At 52.3% G+C, this 15,625-nt stretch overlaps 1 protein-coding gene across 7 annotated transcripts in view; it reads right to left on the minus strand.

Moving 5' to 3' along the window:
* The window catches only part of TSHZ3 (teashirt zinc finger homeobox 3), a 92,940-nt gene that overhangs the window by 58,963 nt on the left and 18,352 nt on the right, over positions 1 to 15,625 (minus strand). The window contains exons 1-2 of one of the 7 annotated variants that reach the window (XM_030282291.4): positions 6,146 to 6,281; positions 4,329 to 4,606 (exon numbers count right to left, since the gene is read on the minus strand). The exons of 1 other annotated variant lie outside the window; for it this stretch is intronic. In XM_030282291.4, the coding sequence (XP_030138151.4) occupies positions 4,329 to 4,368 (40 nt within the window). In that variant the 5' untranslated portion in view covers positions 4,369 to 4,606; positions 6,146 to 6,281. Of the gene's footprint in view, positions 1 to 4,328; positions 4,607 to 5,403; positions 5,540 to 6,145; positions 6,285 to 15,625 lie in introns of those variants that run through there. 5 more of the 7 variants (XM_041718561.2, XM_072934566.1, XM_072934570.1 and 2 more) reach the window with 5 other exon arrangements.

Here is a 15,625-nt window from a genome sequence, read left to right on the forward strand (position 1 = left end):
CTTTTGGGGTATGTATGTAGTTGCAAGCAATTGCCATAAATTAAAGCGAGCGTTCGAGTTGCTGGAGTCAGAGCTGCCTGGAAATCTGGCGGCACAACCTGTGTGCCATCTTGCATCTGTTTGCTGTGCTGCACCCCCAGCCCCACGCTGGAGGGGCCGAGGGCTGGCACGAGCACTCAAGTCCCTGGAAAGTGGAAGTGCTCCGCACCTCCCAAGCATCAATTCCGTGTATTTCGGTGCTCACGCTGACCAGGTGCAGCTTTTGGATGTAAGCACAGAAGTTGGGAAGAGCCTAAACCATACAGAAATCTCTAGGATTTAAAACATACTATGCAAAAAAAAAAAAAAAAAACCATAGGCCCAGGTTTATTTGTTTGGTTGTTTTTTTCCCAGAGCATTGAAAACTCAGCGCAGTTGTCTGGCTCTCACTGTTTTATTAAATAAATAAATAAATAAATAAATAAGTAAACTAAATGTGATTCCAGGAAACCACTAGTTCCCAATCCCTCCTCACAAGGTATGTACACAAAATATGTATTAAGTCATTTCTGTCAGTAGGAAGTACATTTTCTTGATCATTTAAATAGGTTCCTAAAAAAACTGCAAGTGAAAGCTATAATTTAAGGATAGATAATTACTGTTTGCATGAACAAGACTGGCCTCTATTAATACAGTATTTTCGCTTCCCTAGACAGTAGCCTCTAACTGGAAAATACCTTCTTCCTCCTGACTTACATGACAGAAGTCTTTGGAGCAGCAGTTCTGACTATCTTCTTGCTTTAACAGGTGAGGAATAAAATTGCAATCCCTGACTCCTTCCCAAATTTACCTATGATATTCAGCTGAGTCTCAAGGCAAACAAAGTGAAATTATCATTTTTACGTATTCTTGATTCTCAGAGACAGCTTTAGTCTTCCACAGTGTGGTGTTAACACTTGGGCTAGACATAAAGAATTTGTGCACCTGTCTGTTATGTCTGCGAGCTCTGTGCTGCTGAGAGTTCTTTGTTGTTGTTATTCTACTCCAGACCATTAAAAGGGTCCTAATTCCTATGACATGATTATCCAGGTACCAAAGCCCATTTGTCACCTGCAGCAGAAAATTGAGTTAATGCACAACTAAAGGCAACCAGGACTGTGTAATATCAACTTGATTACATCAAACTAGCTGCAAACCTAATTCTGCTGGATGACACTGCGTGGAGCTTGTCATCTCCAATCATTAAAGCTGTCAGGAATCCATCAGGTTTACAGCTAATTAGGTGAACACTAATGAAGCTGGCAAAACAACTTTTCTTTTTTTATGGCTGAGCGGACCTTTCAGTTTGGAGAAAAAAAATTCTCGAGTATTCTCAAGGTTGCTGGGGACTGGATTTCCTGAGTTACCAATCAGCAGACATCTTTAATTCTCCCCCCACCACCACCTTTTTTTCTCTCTCAGTACCAAGCAATCAATTTGTCATCACTCTCAGTATGCCACAAAAGCAGTCATGAACCTTATAACTTGCAGCTCTAAAGCCAAAAAGGGAGGGGGGGGGGGAAAGTAAGTTTCTTCTGTTTTAAAATAAAACACCTCATACAGCTCACTTATTTATCTTCATGCACTTATCAACAGCATGAATGTTCTTGTTTTTTCACTCTTGTCAAATAAGTAGCCCTTCAGTCATTCTACATCCCCCATATCCATTAGGCAGAGGCATTTTGATAAAGTAAAGCCAAAGCTAGTGTATGGGAAAGAATGAAAGCACTCACTCTGCCAACTTCTGATTGACCATTAAGCTATTGATGAATGTGCCTGTCAGGAGAGAGACAATTAAATCAAATATGAAACAAAGTCGTTTTGACGGGTCATTTTGATAGAGCAAAACCATTCTTCCATCTCCTATTAGTCCTGCAGTCAAGTTTTTGTAATGAATATTTCTTAACTAACCTGTTATTTCTTAGCTGTTTTTTAAGGTGTTAAAAAAAAAGCCTTTGCTTTTACTGCTATTAGAAAAAGTAACATTTCCAATGTGACCAATAAAAGCAGCATCTCAGTGGGAAGCAATTATACACAATACTAAATGTTTAATGTGGCTATCAAAAAGCTAAAAGTTTAAAGAGATTACACTTCTGCTAAATATGAAAGATAGATCGCATATCATGGAAGATTCACTTGAGAAAGGAGGGAGAGACAGAGAGTGGTGGAGGGAGAGAAGGATACCTCAGGATGTGTGTTTAGCGCAGAAAGATTCTCCTCCAGTCTGTGGAGAGAGAGCCCAGTTTACAGGAGAGACAAAAATGGAAAAGCACATGGAAAATCTAGATTTTGCAGAATTACATTCACATTACTAAACAGAATTTCTCAAGTATCAGGAAAAGTTCACCTCTGTCATTTTGCTAGAAAACTGCTATTTGATGGCACGGGCCAGAAAAGCAAACTATTATCATGAAGTATTTGGCTACGATATTGTTTGCTAGATGCTATCACTACCATACTGAGAAACTTTCCAAACTTTCTAGCTGTTTGTATGTGGGGTAAGACTGCTGGGAAGTCTATTTCCCTATTTCAGAAGTACTGGCAGAACGCATGTGGATGTCCAAGAGAAGAAAGGAAAGGAAAGGAAGACAGGAAACACGCACGTTGTTATTTACAATTTGCGTTACTCCCCGAGCCCCTCGCTGTTTACTAAACCCACCCCGGAGAAGTTGTCAGGCAGTGTGGAGCACTGCCAGGCTGCTGAACGCCTGGGCTCCAACAAGCCCCCAGCCCAGGCTGCAGGACTACCTGCTCCAAGCCGCCCCAAGCCCGGCCGCGCTGCCGGGGATGCTGCCGGTGCCTCTGCACAACTCGGGGCTGGTGTCCCCCGGCAGGCCCGGCTGTGCCCGGCTCTGGGTGTCCCCGGCAGGCCCGGCTGTGCCCGGCCCGGGGTGGGTGTCCCCCGGCAGGCCCGGCCCGGGGTGGGTGTCCCCGGCAGGCCCGGCCCGGCCCGGCCCGGCCCGGCCTGGCCCGGAGCCCCTCAAGTTGCGCTACCAGAGTTGACAGGCCCCGTGTGACGTCACCGAGTCTGGCGTTACCATGGCAAGTGATTTATTGATGTTTATCGGGAATGAATAGATCAAAGGCTGCCAGATGACAGGCGATCAATCAGACATCAAATCAAGGATGGCAACAGGCCAAGGAAACCTTTTCCAGCCCACATATCCCCAACTAAGGATTACTGTAAAATTATGTGGGGCTTTTCTTCTACTGTTTTCTTTTCAATTTGGCTTTTCCAAAAAATACTGCTTAAGTTTAACAGGAGTTGACATTTCTGGCAAAAGGAAAACAAGCCAAACAAACAAAAAACCTCACCAGCACAAAGCCTCGAAAAGTAGTTCTAAAAAGATGAAAAAAAAAAAAACAGTGGAAATTGTAAAGGCACTATCAGAAACATTCACCAGTCACTTGACAATACACAGACCCTTTTTCTTTTTTTTTTTTTTTCCTCCTTTGGTTTACTTTGCAGCTTCTCCTCTGGACTCATAAATAAGAAATCAATAGGATTAACAGAAGATGCTACCAAAGAAAGTGACCAACTAGGACGGTCTGTCTGTCCGGCAGAGACATCTCCAGTGCAGTACAGGGGCAGAAGAGAAAAAGGTAAAAGTTGGGCAAAGGAACCAGTTCTGGGCTTGGATCTTCAACTAACACTGCAGAGCCTCCAAAACACTTTGTCCTTGCCACTTCATTCACAGCGTGCCATATTTTTGTACATATCCTCTCTCTCTTTTTTTTATAGGAAAGAAGACTTAAATAAAAATAATATTTTCCCTGGCTTTCACGTGTGAGGGAAGGGGATGTAGAAGAATGAAGACTACGAGGGAAACAAGCAAAGTAGGTGCCAAAGTACGGGCTGGAAATAACCAAAATTCGCCTCCTGCTTCCCCCAGCCCCGGAGTGACACCGACCATACGAGCCCGAGCACTGTGTGCCCGCACACACCCGCCTGCCCCTCGCACAGGGTTACCCCCAGAACCGAGCCGGGCGATGGCAGAGTTCGGAATAAATCAAAGTGGGCACCAAAAGTGGGGAACGGGCTTTCATGCGCCCCCCACCCCAAAGAAAAAATTAAATGAAATCCCCCCCCCAAAACCCCCAGCCCCAGCGCTGTGCCTCCAGCCCGGGAGCTGCTCGGCAGAGCCCCCGGCAGCGGCGGGCAGCGGGGCAGGAGCGGGGCGCGGAGCGGCGGCGGAGCCCGCTGGGAGCCGGTTATGAAAGAGACCGAGGGAAGCGAGAGGAGAAGGCAGCGGCCGCGGAGGGAAGGGAAGGGAAGGCAGGGAAGGAAGGAAGGGAAGCGGCTCTCGTACCTGCTGCGCGCCGGGGCGCTTGCTGCTTCCTCCTCGGCATGCTGGGCTGCTGCGGGCGCCGGCGGGGGGGGGCAGCCGGGGCGCGGGGGTGGGAAGAGTTGCCTCAGCCCCAGAGATCCGGTGAGCTGCTCCAGCCTCGGTGCGAGGGCTGGGTCGGGGATATATTTTTTGTTGCTGTGCATACACGATGCCGAGTAGGAGGAGGAGGCGGCGGCGGCGGAGGAGGAGGAGGCGGCACAGAGGAGAGGACAGCCCTGCTGCTGCTGCTGCTGCTGCTGCTGGCAGAAGAGGGGGGAAGTTTGACAAATCGCCCCGGAGGAAGGAGGAGGGGAAGCCCCCCGAAGAGGTGTGCGGGCGGGAGGGCTGGGGAGAGCCCGCAGTCCCCCCCACCCCGCCCTGCGCCCCCGGTGCCTGGCCGGGCTGGGAGATCACGGCATAAAGACAGGGGATCTCTTGGCCGGAGCCGGCGGAGCCTCAGCCTGCGCTCTCCACTCCCGGCTCGGCGCTGGAGCGGCGGCGGCGGCGGCGGCAACAGGCGAAGCTTGAAGGGAAACGAGATGATCGCGGTGTCACTCAAACTGCTCCGCCGAGGGGGAGCGGGGCACCGCCGCCGCCCGCCCCGGGCCGCGCCTTCACTCAGCGCGCATCGCCCGCCGGACCGGGCACGGGGGCGGGCAGGGGTCTGCCCCGCCGGCCGGGGCGACCCCCGAGCCGCGCCCCCTCCGCCACCCAACTTCGCCCGCCGCCGGCGCCGGTCTCCCGAGCCGCCCGCGGCGGCGGCGGAGGGCTGGCCGGGCAGGGACAGGCAGGGCAGCCCGCCGGGCTCCGCGCCGCTGCCCCGCTCCCCGCCGCAGCCCTTCCCTTTCCGCCCCCGCGCGCACCCGTTCCCCGCCGGAGCTCCCCGCAGCCATCGCCTCCCGCCGCGCCGGGGCACGGGATCCCCCCTCCCCCGCCCCCCCGGCGCGGAGGGCCCGGCCCGCCGCTCCATCCCGGCCGCCCCGCGCGGTGACAGCGGCGGCAGCGGCCCCGGCTGCCCGCCGCGCCCCGCAGCGCTGCCCGCCCCGGCCGCACTCACCGGCGCGCCGCCCGCCCGCCGGCACATCCAGCCCGCCGGCTCCCACCTGGCTGGCGCCGCGGCCGCCGCGCTCCGCTCCGCGCCTGCGGGCGGGCGGTGTCGGGGCCGCCCCGGCCGGCGGCCGCTATCGGCGGCGCCCCCGCCAGCGGAGCCGCTGCTCCCGCCCCGCGGGGCCAGAGCGGCGCGGAGCGGGCAGCGCCCGCGCCCCACGCACCCGGCTCTTCGGGAAGGAGCACTTTTGCCTCGTTTTCCCTGTTTTGGGGGTTGATTTTTTTTTTTTTCTTCTCTCTCTCTCTCTCTCAGTTTTGTTTTTTTTTTTTTTAATTTTTTTTTTCTCGGTCCAAGTTCACTGCCGAGCCGCCGCGCTCAGTTCGGCGAGCGCCGGCGGATCGATGCGCTGCGGGTTTGATTGCGCATCCCTGGGCGGCGGGGCCGCGCGGCGCGGGGAGGGCCGGGGCGGCGGGGGGCGCGCGGGGCCCGGGCCGCTCCCGCCCCGCTCCGCCCGCGCCCGGACCGCCGGCACGGAAGGGAGACGCGGGAACAACCCCCAAAAAAAAAAAAAAAAAAAAAAAAAAGAAAATGAAAGAAAAAACCAAAAAAAAAACAGTAGCTTTTTTTTTTTTAAAGTTCACGGGGAGGAATTAAAAAAAAAAAAAAAAAGGCTGAGCTCACTTTTACGCTAAGATCAAAAAAAAATTTCCACTCGCCCCCATTCTTCGAGATTTGGGATAATTCCAAATACCTGACTAAGTGCAGATGTTGTTGCGTCTTCACATCCTATAAAGCCGCCGTGCCGCTCTCGGGCTCTCGCTTCCCTTTCAAGTTGCAGGAAATTCAAACACTTTACATGACGGGTGGAGAAGGTTTGGGATTTTTTTTTTTTTTTTGGATTGTTATTGTTATGAGTTGATTTTTTTTTTTAAGCTGATCTTTAGGATGAAAAAAAATCGCAGTCGCCTAAAGTCCCCGGGAAATTGCTACTGTTGGGGGAAAACGAAACATTTCTTGAAAACAAGAAAATGGTGAGTTGTCAATTGCCGCTTCTGCTGCCAAACTCGCTCAGTTCCGTCTCATTGATACTCGCTGGTTGCTCCTCACAGTTACAGTATCTGCTCACAGAAGGAGCGATCAGATCTGCTTAAGAGACGACACCGAGACGTTGCCCCCCCTCCCCAAAAAGCCCTGTGTGTGTGAGTGTGCGAGCGTGGGTGAGCCGTGCGGCAGGACGGGGCCGGGCGGCGGGCAGCCCCGGCGGGGCGGGCGGGCGGGCTCGCCGCCGCGGCGGTGCGTGCCGCTAGATCCGCCCTAACATCTGTCCGTCTCACCATTGGCGCATCCATCAGTGTCACCCTGGCTGCACATTGCAACGACAACACATCAGACACTACACAGACCGGGATTCGGTACAAATAACCAACATACTAAACAACTTAACCGGGGAGGAGGGGACCAGCCGCAGCATAAGTATTTACAAACGTTAGACAGCCTCGGGAAGCGGGGCTCGGCTGCGGTTAATAGCTCGTTCATTCTCTCTCCCTCCTCCCCCTTTAAGAAGGACATAGCAAACCTAAATAATTCACGCCCCCCACCCCCCGAAGGATGCTGCCGGCCAGGGGCAGGGAGCGGGGCCGGGGCGCTCCGTGCGCTCGGCCCGGCTGCGCTCCCGGCTCCGCGGGGCGATGGCTGCGGCAGGACCGCATGGAGCGCGGAGCCGCCAGAGGCGAGCCCCGGGCTGAGGGGCTGCTCGGCCGAGCCGGCCCGTGCTGCGCAACATGGAGGATTCCTCCGAGCTCTGGAGAGAGAGAGAGACTGAAACAAACTTTGGGATGCTCGGCCGGGAGCTTCGGCAGCCGAGAGACCCCGGAGCCCTGGCCGCCTCTGTTCCTGCTCGCCGCACGGAGTGCGGGGAAGGTCACTCTGCCACCAGGCGCTGGTAGAGAGCCCTGAAAACTACAGCAAAATTAAAATGACACGGCGCGTGTAGTCACTGCAGTCCTGTAAAGGAAAGGCTGTTCTGAAATGTGCGAGAGCCCTCTCCAAAGCCAGGCACGATCCCGATCCTCCTCAGCTGCTGGCTGCGGGGCATCGCGAGGAACGAGCTGCAGCGACCAATCCCGAATTTTGGGGCGGTTGCAACTTGCAAGAACTTTGTTCCTTCCACTTCCCTGCCTCTAAATCTGCTCGTCTTTCGCTGCCTTTGTGTCACCCTTAGCCAGCCCGGGGAACAGATGTGAGCCCTGCCCGCTGCCGGGTGCCCGGCGGGGTGCGAGCCCCTCGGCCCGGCGCGGCTCCGCGGGCGCGCAGCCTTCTCCCGCGGGTGCGCTCTGCTGCACGCCTGCGTGGATTTGTGTGTGTCTGGTGGCATTTGTGTTTGAACAGGTTCCCAGACAGAGCTCTGCCTCCCGCAGCACAGCCTACGTGGAGGATGCTGGCAGGTGGCACCTCAGCATCTGAACGGTGTCACCAGCGCAAACAAACACGCGAGATTGTCCCCGGCCTCTGCGTGGGGAGCTTCGTGTAACCAGCAGCGCTTACCTGGCTCTGCAAAGGGCGGCCCACACGCGCCGGCAGCGGAGGGTGATGGGCTCGCTCCAGTGCGCTGAGCTGGGACTGGGAGGGAACGAAATAAGTGAAACTTTCCGTAAACAGTCATTGGAGGAACTTTCTCAGTTCACTTAGGAATAATAATTCTCCTGTGTCTGTGAGAGAGGAAGGCAGCAGATATTCGTGCACACAGACATGTGCATTGCACTTACACATTCACAACTGTGCCAAAACGCTCAGGAAGTTGTGGAATAATTTGATTGTTAACTATGTACATTTTTTTAAAGGAAGAAAATAAAATCTACTGAGCTTTCTATCAGACAATTTACAGAGGGAAGTGCAGATGCCTTCACGTGCGTCGGCTTCTTTGGGGGTCACAGTCTATTCCAGAGAGCCAGAACGCGTAATTTTATGAAGTGTAGCATTTCCAAACACGGCGCATCAAATCGATGGCTGCTTAGACTCCATCCACATAGACTCAGCACACGAGACTCAGCCCTAAGCTGCGTTTTCCTGGCAGTCTTAAAAAAAAAGGCACCAATTATTTATAAGTCACATAATTAGATAACCATCACTCCTGAACTTTCCACCAAGTAAGAATGTTTTATCTTTCCCAACTAGACACTGCTTACTGCCCTTCTTTGGTGTATATTTTCACCGCTCATACCATTCCTCTCCACTAAAACTCCACCAATTGCCCGAGACACCTCTTTCGTCCCCCGGCCCGAGTGGAGACAGCGGCTGAGCCGATTAAGGACCACTGGAATTAATTGCTGGTTATGGGAACGGCCAGGAAGGATCAGTGAGGAAGTTTAGTAAACTTAGAACAGCTGCCTCTTAGAAGCCGGCGTGTTTTAGCCCGGCTTTAACCTCGCTCTCTCCGGAGCAGCGTGTTGATGTTTCGCCACTTGCTCACTGCAAACAAGGCAGGGAGCGGCGTGCGCCGAGGTGCCCGTGCGGCTGCTCTCGCTGCTCGCACCGGCTCGCTGCTCTCCGGGGGTCAGTCCCGGGGACCGAACGGCCCCGGCCTCTCTCCTCTCTGCCCAGCTCCGGCCCAGCTCTGCCGGCGCCTCCCCTCGGAGCGGGGCAGAGGAGAGGACGGGGACCTGCAGGTCCTGGCCAGCCGAGCGCCCCCGGACCCGCGGGCAGGGCCGGGCACCGGCGAGCGGGGCCTTTGGAGCCGGCGGCTGCAGGGCAGCGCTGCCCGCGGCCCGGAGCGGCGGCCGGGGCGAGCCCCGGGGGCCAGTGCGGGGCTGGGGGAGTCTCACCGGGCCCGGGCAGCCCCCGCCGGCACCGGCGGCCCGCGGAGCCCCGCGGAGGCGCCCGCCGGCCCCGGGCGCGGAGGACGCGGCGGCCCGCGGCCGGTACCGCCCGGCACCGCTGCCCGCGCTGCCGCCGTGCCAGGGCACAGCCTTCCTCCTGCCCCGCGCCCCGCGGCACCCATCGAAATGCGGCGAGTACTTCGCTTTCTCCCGGCGAAGAACAAAGAAGCAGCAGCTTTCATTAAGGCTGGACCAGATGAATACGGATCTGACAAGTTTGTTTAAAAACCCCACTGCCCACGCCCGAAAACGATACTGCGCTTCTGTAAAATACAAAGTGTTGTCAATAACCATTATAGCAGCGATAATGATCTGAGAGGAGAACAAAGACATTTTGTAATATCTACATAACTTTATTAGAGCAAAATTATTTTAAAATGCCTGGGAATTCCCAAACCTCCTGAATACAAATGAATAAAAGTTTTTCTTCGGGCTAAAATCTTTGCTTGAATGTAAATTGTTTGGGTAAGTGAATTTGTACAGCAGCAAAGTTTGTTTGTCTTAGTCCAGTAGCTTTGCTTTAACGAACCAGATGTTCTGTCTGTAAATTGTCCAGAGGACTTTCACAGTTCTGACATGTAATAAGCCCCAGAAAATCAGAACTGGAATAGCTGCGTCCCTGCGATTAGGACCAGGCATTTCGGGAAGAGCACGAGGAAAATAGGAAAGTGTAAAGCACGCTCAGTGTCCTCATATTTGGAAACCTCATTTTGAACAGTAAGTAATCTTGTCCGAATCGATTCGCTTCCGCCTGGAGTTGACAGCAATTCCCCACCCAACCCCAGATATCAGAAATACATCCCCCCGAGAAAAACCCCAAGCACAGGGAGGAGCAGTGGGGCGGTAGGCTTCGGCCGGGGAAGCCGCAGGGCGCGCTGAGGGACCGAGCGGGCCGGCCCGGTCCGGAGCGACCCCGCGGCCGGCGGTGCCCGGCGGGCGGTGGCGGTGCCCGGCCCCGCGGTGGGCGCTCCCTCCGTCCCCGGCAGCGCCGGCTCCTCTCCCGCGGGAGAGAGCACCGCCCGCCCCCGCCGCCGCCGGGGCCAACAAGTTGCCAGCTCCCCTCGGGCACCGGGGGCTCTGCGGGGCGATGCCGCCGCTGCCGCTGCCCGGAGAGCCGGGCCCCGGCGCGTCCCCGCCGCCACTGGCGGGGGCTCTGCCTTCCCTCTCGGTCGGAGAAGGGCTGAGGGCACCGAGCTGTCCCAGCTCCCGCTCGCCCCTGTCGGATCTCCCCCAGGCTGAGCCCCGCTCGGCCCGGTCAGCGCCAGCCCCGGCACTCGCCGCGCTCCCAGGGGCTGCGCCCTTTGGAGATGATGCTGATTTAAAATAGGATCTATCGGCGCGATTCAGTCTCGCTCAGCCATCACTTCTTCCCCTCCCTCGAAAGGACATGGGATCCCTGAAGAAACAACCGGCCGCTGCTTTGAGGGAAATAGGCGATACAATTTCAGAGCTACTGTAGCGTAATGCATTCATGGGGCAGTAGGTAAAACCTTTTAAGAAAAATAGTTAGAGATCCTGGAACTCCACCACATGTGACAACAAAGGCTGTTGTCTCAGTAGAAGGTCTTTAGCTAATTTTACCTACACAAAGTTTTACTGGCTGCAGGCTTTGGGAACGCCTTTGTGGAGCCTGGCACTGATCCTCAGGGCTGGCTAATTTGAAAGGCATTTAGAGGATCCCGGAGAAGTGGAAGGGATTCCCCGCTTATTTCTCGCACCACCTGAAAGTTCCCATCGCACAGATGACACGGGTGCCCCTCTACTGACCGACTGTGACTCATCGCAATGAAGATTTTGTTGTGCTCAGATACTCTTAAAAAAAAATACTAGAAGGGGGAAGTGGATAAAACCTAAGTTCGAGGAAATTTTTTTTTTTTTTTTACAGAAACTTCCTTCCCCGGTGGATTTTTTAGTGTTGGCACACAACTCTTGCACACAGAAGTTTTTCTGTACGAAGCTTCTCATAGCCATGCCCAGAGCCCGGGCGCTCCCCGGGGGGACGCGCAGCGGGCCGGGGACAGCGAGCGGCTGCCGGCGGCGCGGCCGCAGCCCCGGGCCGCCTCCTCCTTCTCCTCCTCCTCCTCCTCCTCCTCCGCCGCGCTCTGAGCCCGCAGCGGGGCCGTGCGGGCCGGCAGGACACGGACACAGGAACAGCCCCAGCGAGGCCGTCGGGCCGTAAATCCCAAAGCGCCGCGTTCCCGGCAGCTGCTGGGGGCGGCTGCTCTGAATTCCCCTCACGGACAGCGCGGGGATGCGGGCCGTGTGCGGGGCCGAGCGCGGGCACAGCTCACGGAGATAAGCGCGATGCGCCGTGCGGAGCACCGAGCAGGCCCCGAGCCCCGCGGGCGCGGCCGCCCCGCTGCTGTCCCGCAGCCCGGGGCGGTCCCGGACACTTGTCCCCTCCGGGTGGCCCTTGGCGAGCACCTTGCCGGGTGCGGGGCAGCGCGGGCCGCGGCCGCAGCGCTTTGCTCCCCAGCCGGGCGCTGGGGGCTGCGCCGCCCGGCTCAGGTGAAACGTGGAAACGGAGAAAATCTGACACCACCATTGATCCCCTCTCTTTGTTCTCCTCTGTACACAATGGAGAGAAAGGAATGGGTCTTTAAAATTGCAATTAACCAGCTTTCTGTCACTGGGTATTTATTCCTATCAAATCTTCTTCGAAAAAGCACTTTAATTGTAAAAGAGAACAGACGATTTAAAATACCTTGTATCCTTCTGTAATCAGAGTTGCTTAAATTATGACTGGATGTGCCTAAACTATCATCTCATTTTCCCACTGATTTTGGTCAGGTCCAGAAAAAATGGCTTTTTTTTTTTTTTCCCCTAATGTTTTAAAAGTATTAACTTCCTTTCAAACATTCTTTAACCTTTAATGTTTTGTAACTTGATGAAAAGGTCACTTTGTTCAGAGTGGATGCATCTGCTCCATAATTGTTCTAATATCAGGCAGAGCTCCATCCTAACACTACATTCTTTTATGAGGATTTTTTTCCCCTTAATATACTATTGTTAAGGTTACCGTGAGTAATTGTTCTAAAGGCAAAGAGCTCCAGACCAAAGGATGCTCACACTTTATTTGATTTCACCAGCTTCAGATGTTTAGAGCTGTATTCAGCAGATGACATTAGCTGAGCTCTGAGAAGAATAACCTGCACCGTTTCACCTCTTCCCACTTGTGGGAGCCCGAGGTAGAACAGGAACAGAATAAATATCTGGATTTATAGACTGAGCTGCATGACAAAATAGCACAAAATACTGATTAACACTACTTTGGACCAGCAGCAAGTTTGATCTAAGCATCTCAAAGTGCTTTACAAAGGGCTGTGACAGAAAGCTGAGACACAGGTGGGGAAAGACCTAAGAGCAGAGTGAAGATCCAGAGACCACTAGACATCAGCACTTCAAAACTCAGCCTTGAAAAGTGATAGGGTGGTAAAAACCTTGCTCATTTAATTACATTTTAGACTCCTTGCTGTGAAGGAAACAGAAGCTTTCAGCATGTGTAAATCAATATTTATCATTAGGAGAAATCATATTTTGATTCTGTACATTTAGCCATTTTTGGTATAGAGAATCTCTGCTTATTCCTGTGTAAAAGATTAGAAGATTAGGAGATGAATGTGTTCATTGCCACCCACAGGCTGAGAATGCCCACCTGAGGGGCAGCTTGTGGTCCCAGCTCTGTGGCCAGACCTCACTCACTCTCAGCACTGTACCTGCTTTGCAAGAGCAGGGGTGATACCTGGCTGTATAGCAGAGATTGGAGCCAGAACCTTAAATTGATGCAATTAATCGGTCTAAAATGCAACAGGATTTTCTAATTCTTACAAAATTCAAACATCCAGAGAATATGTTTAATTAAAACTTGGCTATACTTTTTTTAAAAGATTAAAAAAAAAAAAAAGAAATGGGCTAATTATATTGCTTAGTATTCTAATATGCACTTTTTTTTTTTTTTTAATAACACACTTTTCTAGCCAGGCCAGTCCCTTGAGGACCAGTTCCTCATTTATAAGGAGGTCCCCAATGGGAGTTAAAAAGAGGTTATTTTATAAGAAGAAAATATATTCTGAAAGAGGAGCCATACAAAGATAACCCTGCATCACATATATCAGTATGGAGGCTGGAATATGTATTCCAACAATGCAAATCTTCCCTTACAATAATTTGCTCGTTAGTGTTAGTGAAAGCCCAGATACTGATGTCTCTTTATTTGTTCTTCTATTTTTCATCACACTAATGCTTTTAACTAAAATTATTTTTTAAATTTTGCTTTATTTAATGAATTTAAAGGTCAATCCTCTTCCTTTCCATATGCAAATCCTATTAATAGTAGAGGTTTGATATTAATGGGAGTTAATAGAGTAGATACCCCCTTCACACAAGAAACCCCATGAGAAAAGAAATTAATATCAAGATAATTTCAGTAAATTTGTTGCTTCTTTCTCCCCTTCGAGTAACCAAATATAGGGGCAGCAGTACTTTGGAAACAGGAGTGCCAGGCAGAGGAGGGATGAGGTGTGAAAAGGCACAGAGGGCCTCCCCAGCCTCCAAAGGAAGGGCTGCAGGGAAGGACACAGCCCCCAGCAGCTGGAGCCCATCCCCACCTCCTCCTCCTCAGCAGCCAGGCAGGACACAAGGTACCAACACCAAGAAACCCATTTCCATCCTCCTAAAGAGGGAACAGGCAACTTCTGCTCCCTTCAGAGCCCAACAGCCTCCACCTGTGAGACCACAGCAGCTACTCGGGAAAAAACAGGGGCTGCTGGAGTTGATGAGGGAGTAAGTGAAGTTATTACCCTGTTTAGTCAGTTTTGGAGTGTAACTGTCTGGTCACTGTTTTTTTATCTGGTCCTGTTGCAGGACTCAGTGAGGGTTTTTTTTTGTTTTTTTGGTTTTTTTTTTAAACTACAGCCGTTGGTGTTAGAACAATAGCACTAAGGAAGTGAAGTTGGGGAAAGAGGAATAAACTCATTGCTTTCATCTGCAGTCCCTGTAGGAAAATGTTCCCAGTGCTAATAAGTGAGGAACAACCCTGTCTAGCCTAGCTTTTACAGTAAAACTATCTTCACTGTTTCTCAAGCAGATTAATCCAGATACCAAACGGCAAGGCATCATTAGTCCAGAGCAGCTTCTTCCTCGTTAAGAAATAAAGAATACCTGTGCAGCCCCTGGCCTGGCCAGCCCAAGCATGGCTCCTGCAGATCGGCCTCTTTTAATGAGAGCAGGCTGAAGTAATGTGAATGAGAGATGTGGAGAAAGAGGTGAATCATGGACTACAGAGTGGTGTTAATTTACCTCTTACCAAAAGGCATTAACCCACTCCCTCTGGACATCAGGGAACTTTGCAAGGAAGCCCATCCTCACTGCAGTCTCCTTCCTAGTTGTCACTCCTGAGCTGGAAAAGTTTTCCCATTCCCTTTTTTTCAGTCTGCACCTAGTGACACTAGTGTACTACAGTCCTCAACCATATCCCCTCCCAAAACGTGTAAGACCTCAGTTGTTTTAGGGAAAAAAACTTTTGTTTCCTTAAATTGAATTTATTTTCCCCACTGCTTACCCCAAAGGGATTACTTTTTCTCCTTAATCCCTGAACCTGGAAGCTGGTTTTATCCTTTGGAAAATGCTGTGTGTCAGAACAACAAACAGTCCCTGAGAGCTGTGGACAGAGTCCTGCAATGCTCTTGGTCCATGAAACCTCTGATGGGGTTAGCAAGGACTGCAGTGCTCTGGCCCTAAATCACACAGAGCTACTGCTTCCATGGCTGGATAGATTGAACAAATTATTTTTGCTCTTCTTGGCTCTTGGGATGTTGAAAAGTCCCTGTGAAAGAGGGACTGTGGGCAGCGACAGCCCCTGTGACACACACACAGCCTCCATCTCTCAGAGATAGTGTTTCTGGCTCTTTGCAGACTAAAGCAGAAAGTGTCACACCGGGCTTACATTAAGGTCACCTTTGCTTTCAGGGCCTTGATGTGGCCATAGATTGGCCAGGGGAAGGGCTGGGGGTAGGAAGCACGCTGAGATAAAAGGCATCACGTTTCTGAGGAAGCCAGGGTTCACAGGCCTGAGTCTGGATTTTAGCTGAGACATGCTCACAGCTCCTCTTGGCTCCTTGGCAAATAGGAGAGCACAGAATTGGGTCTCAAGTTTGAAGTGTATGACAAAATAAGACTTACACTGCTTATGTTTTGGGGAGGTGAATACTGATTGCTACAAACATTCTGTTTCCAGGCAAACATCAAAATTCTGGAATTGTCCAGGTGAGTCACAGGCTGGAAGAGTTTGCATTTTTACAAAACATTAGGTATAAATTACTTCCACAAATAGGAGCCTGGACTCAACAGAGCAACAC

This window comes from Taeniopygia guttata, chromosome 11 (assembly GCF_048771995.1).
Source record: "Taeniopygia guttata chromosome 11, bTaeGut7.mat, whole genome shotgun sequence".
NCBI lineage: Eukaryota > Metazoa > Chordata > Aves > Passeriformes > Estrildidae > Taeniopygia > Taeniopygia guttata.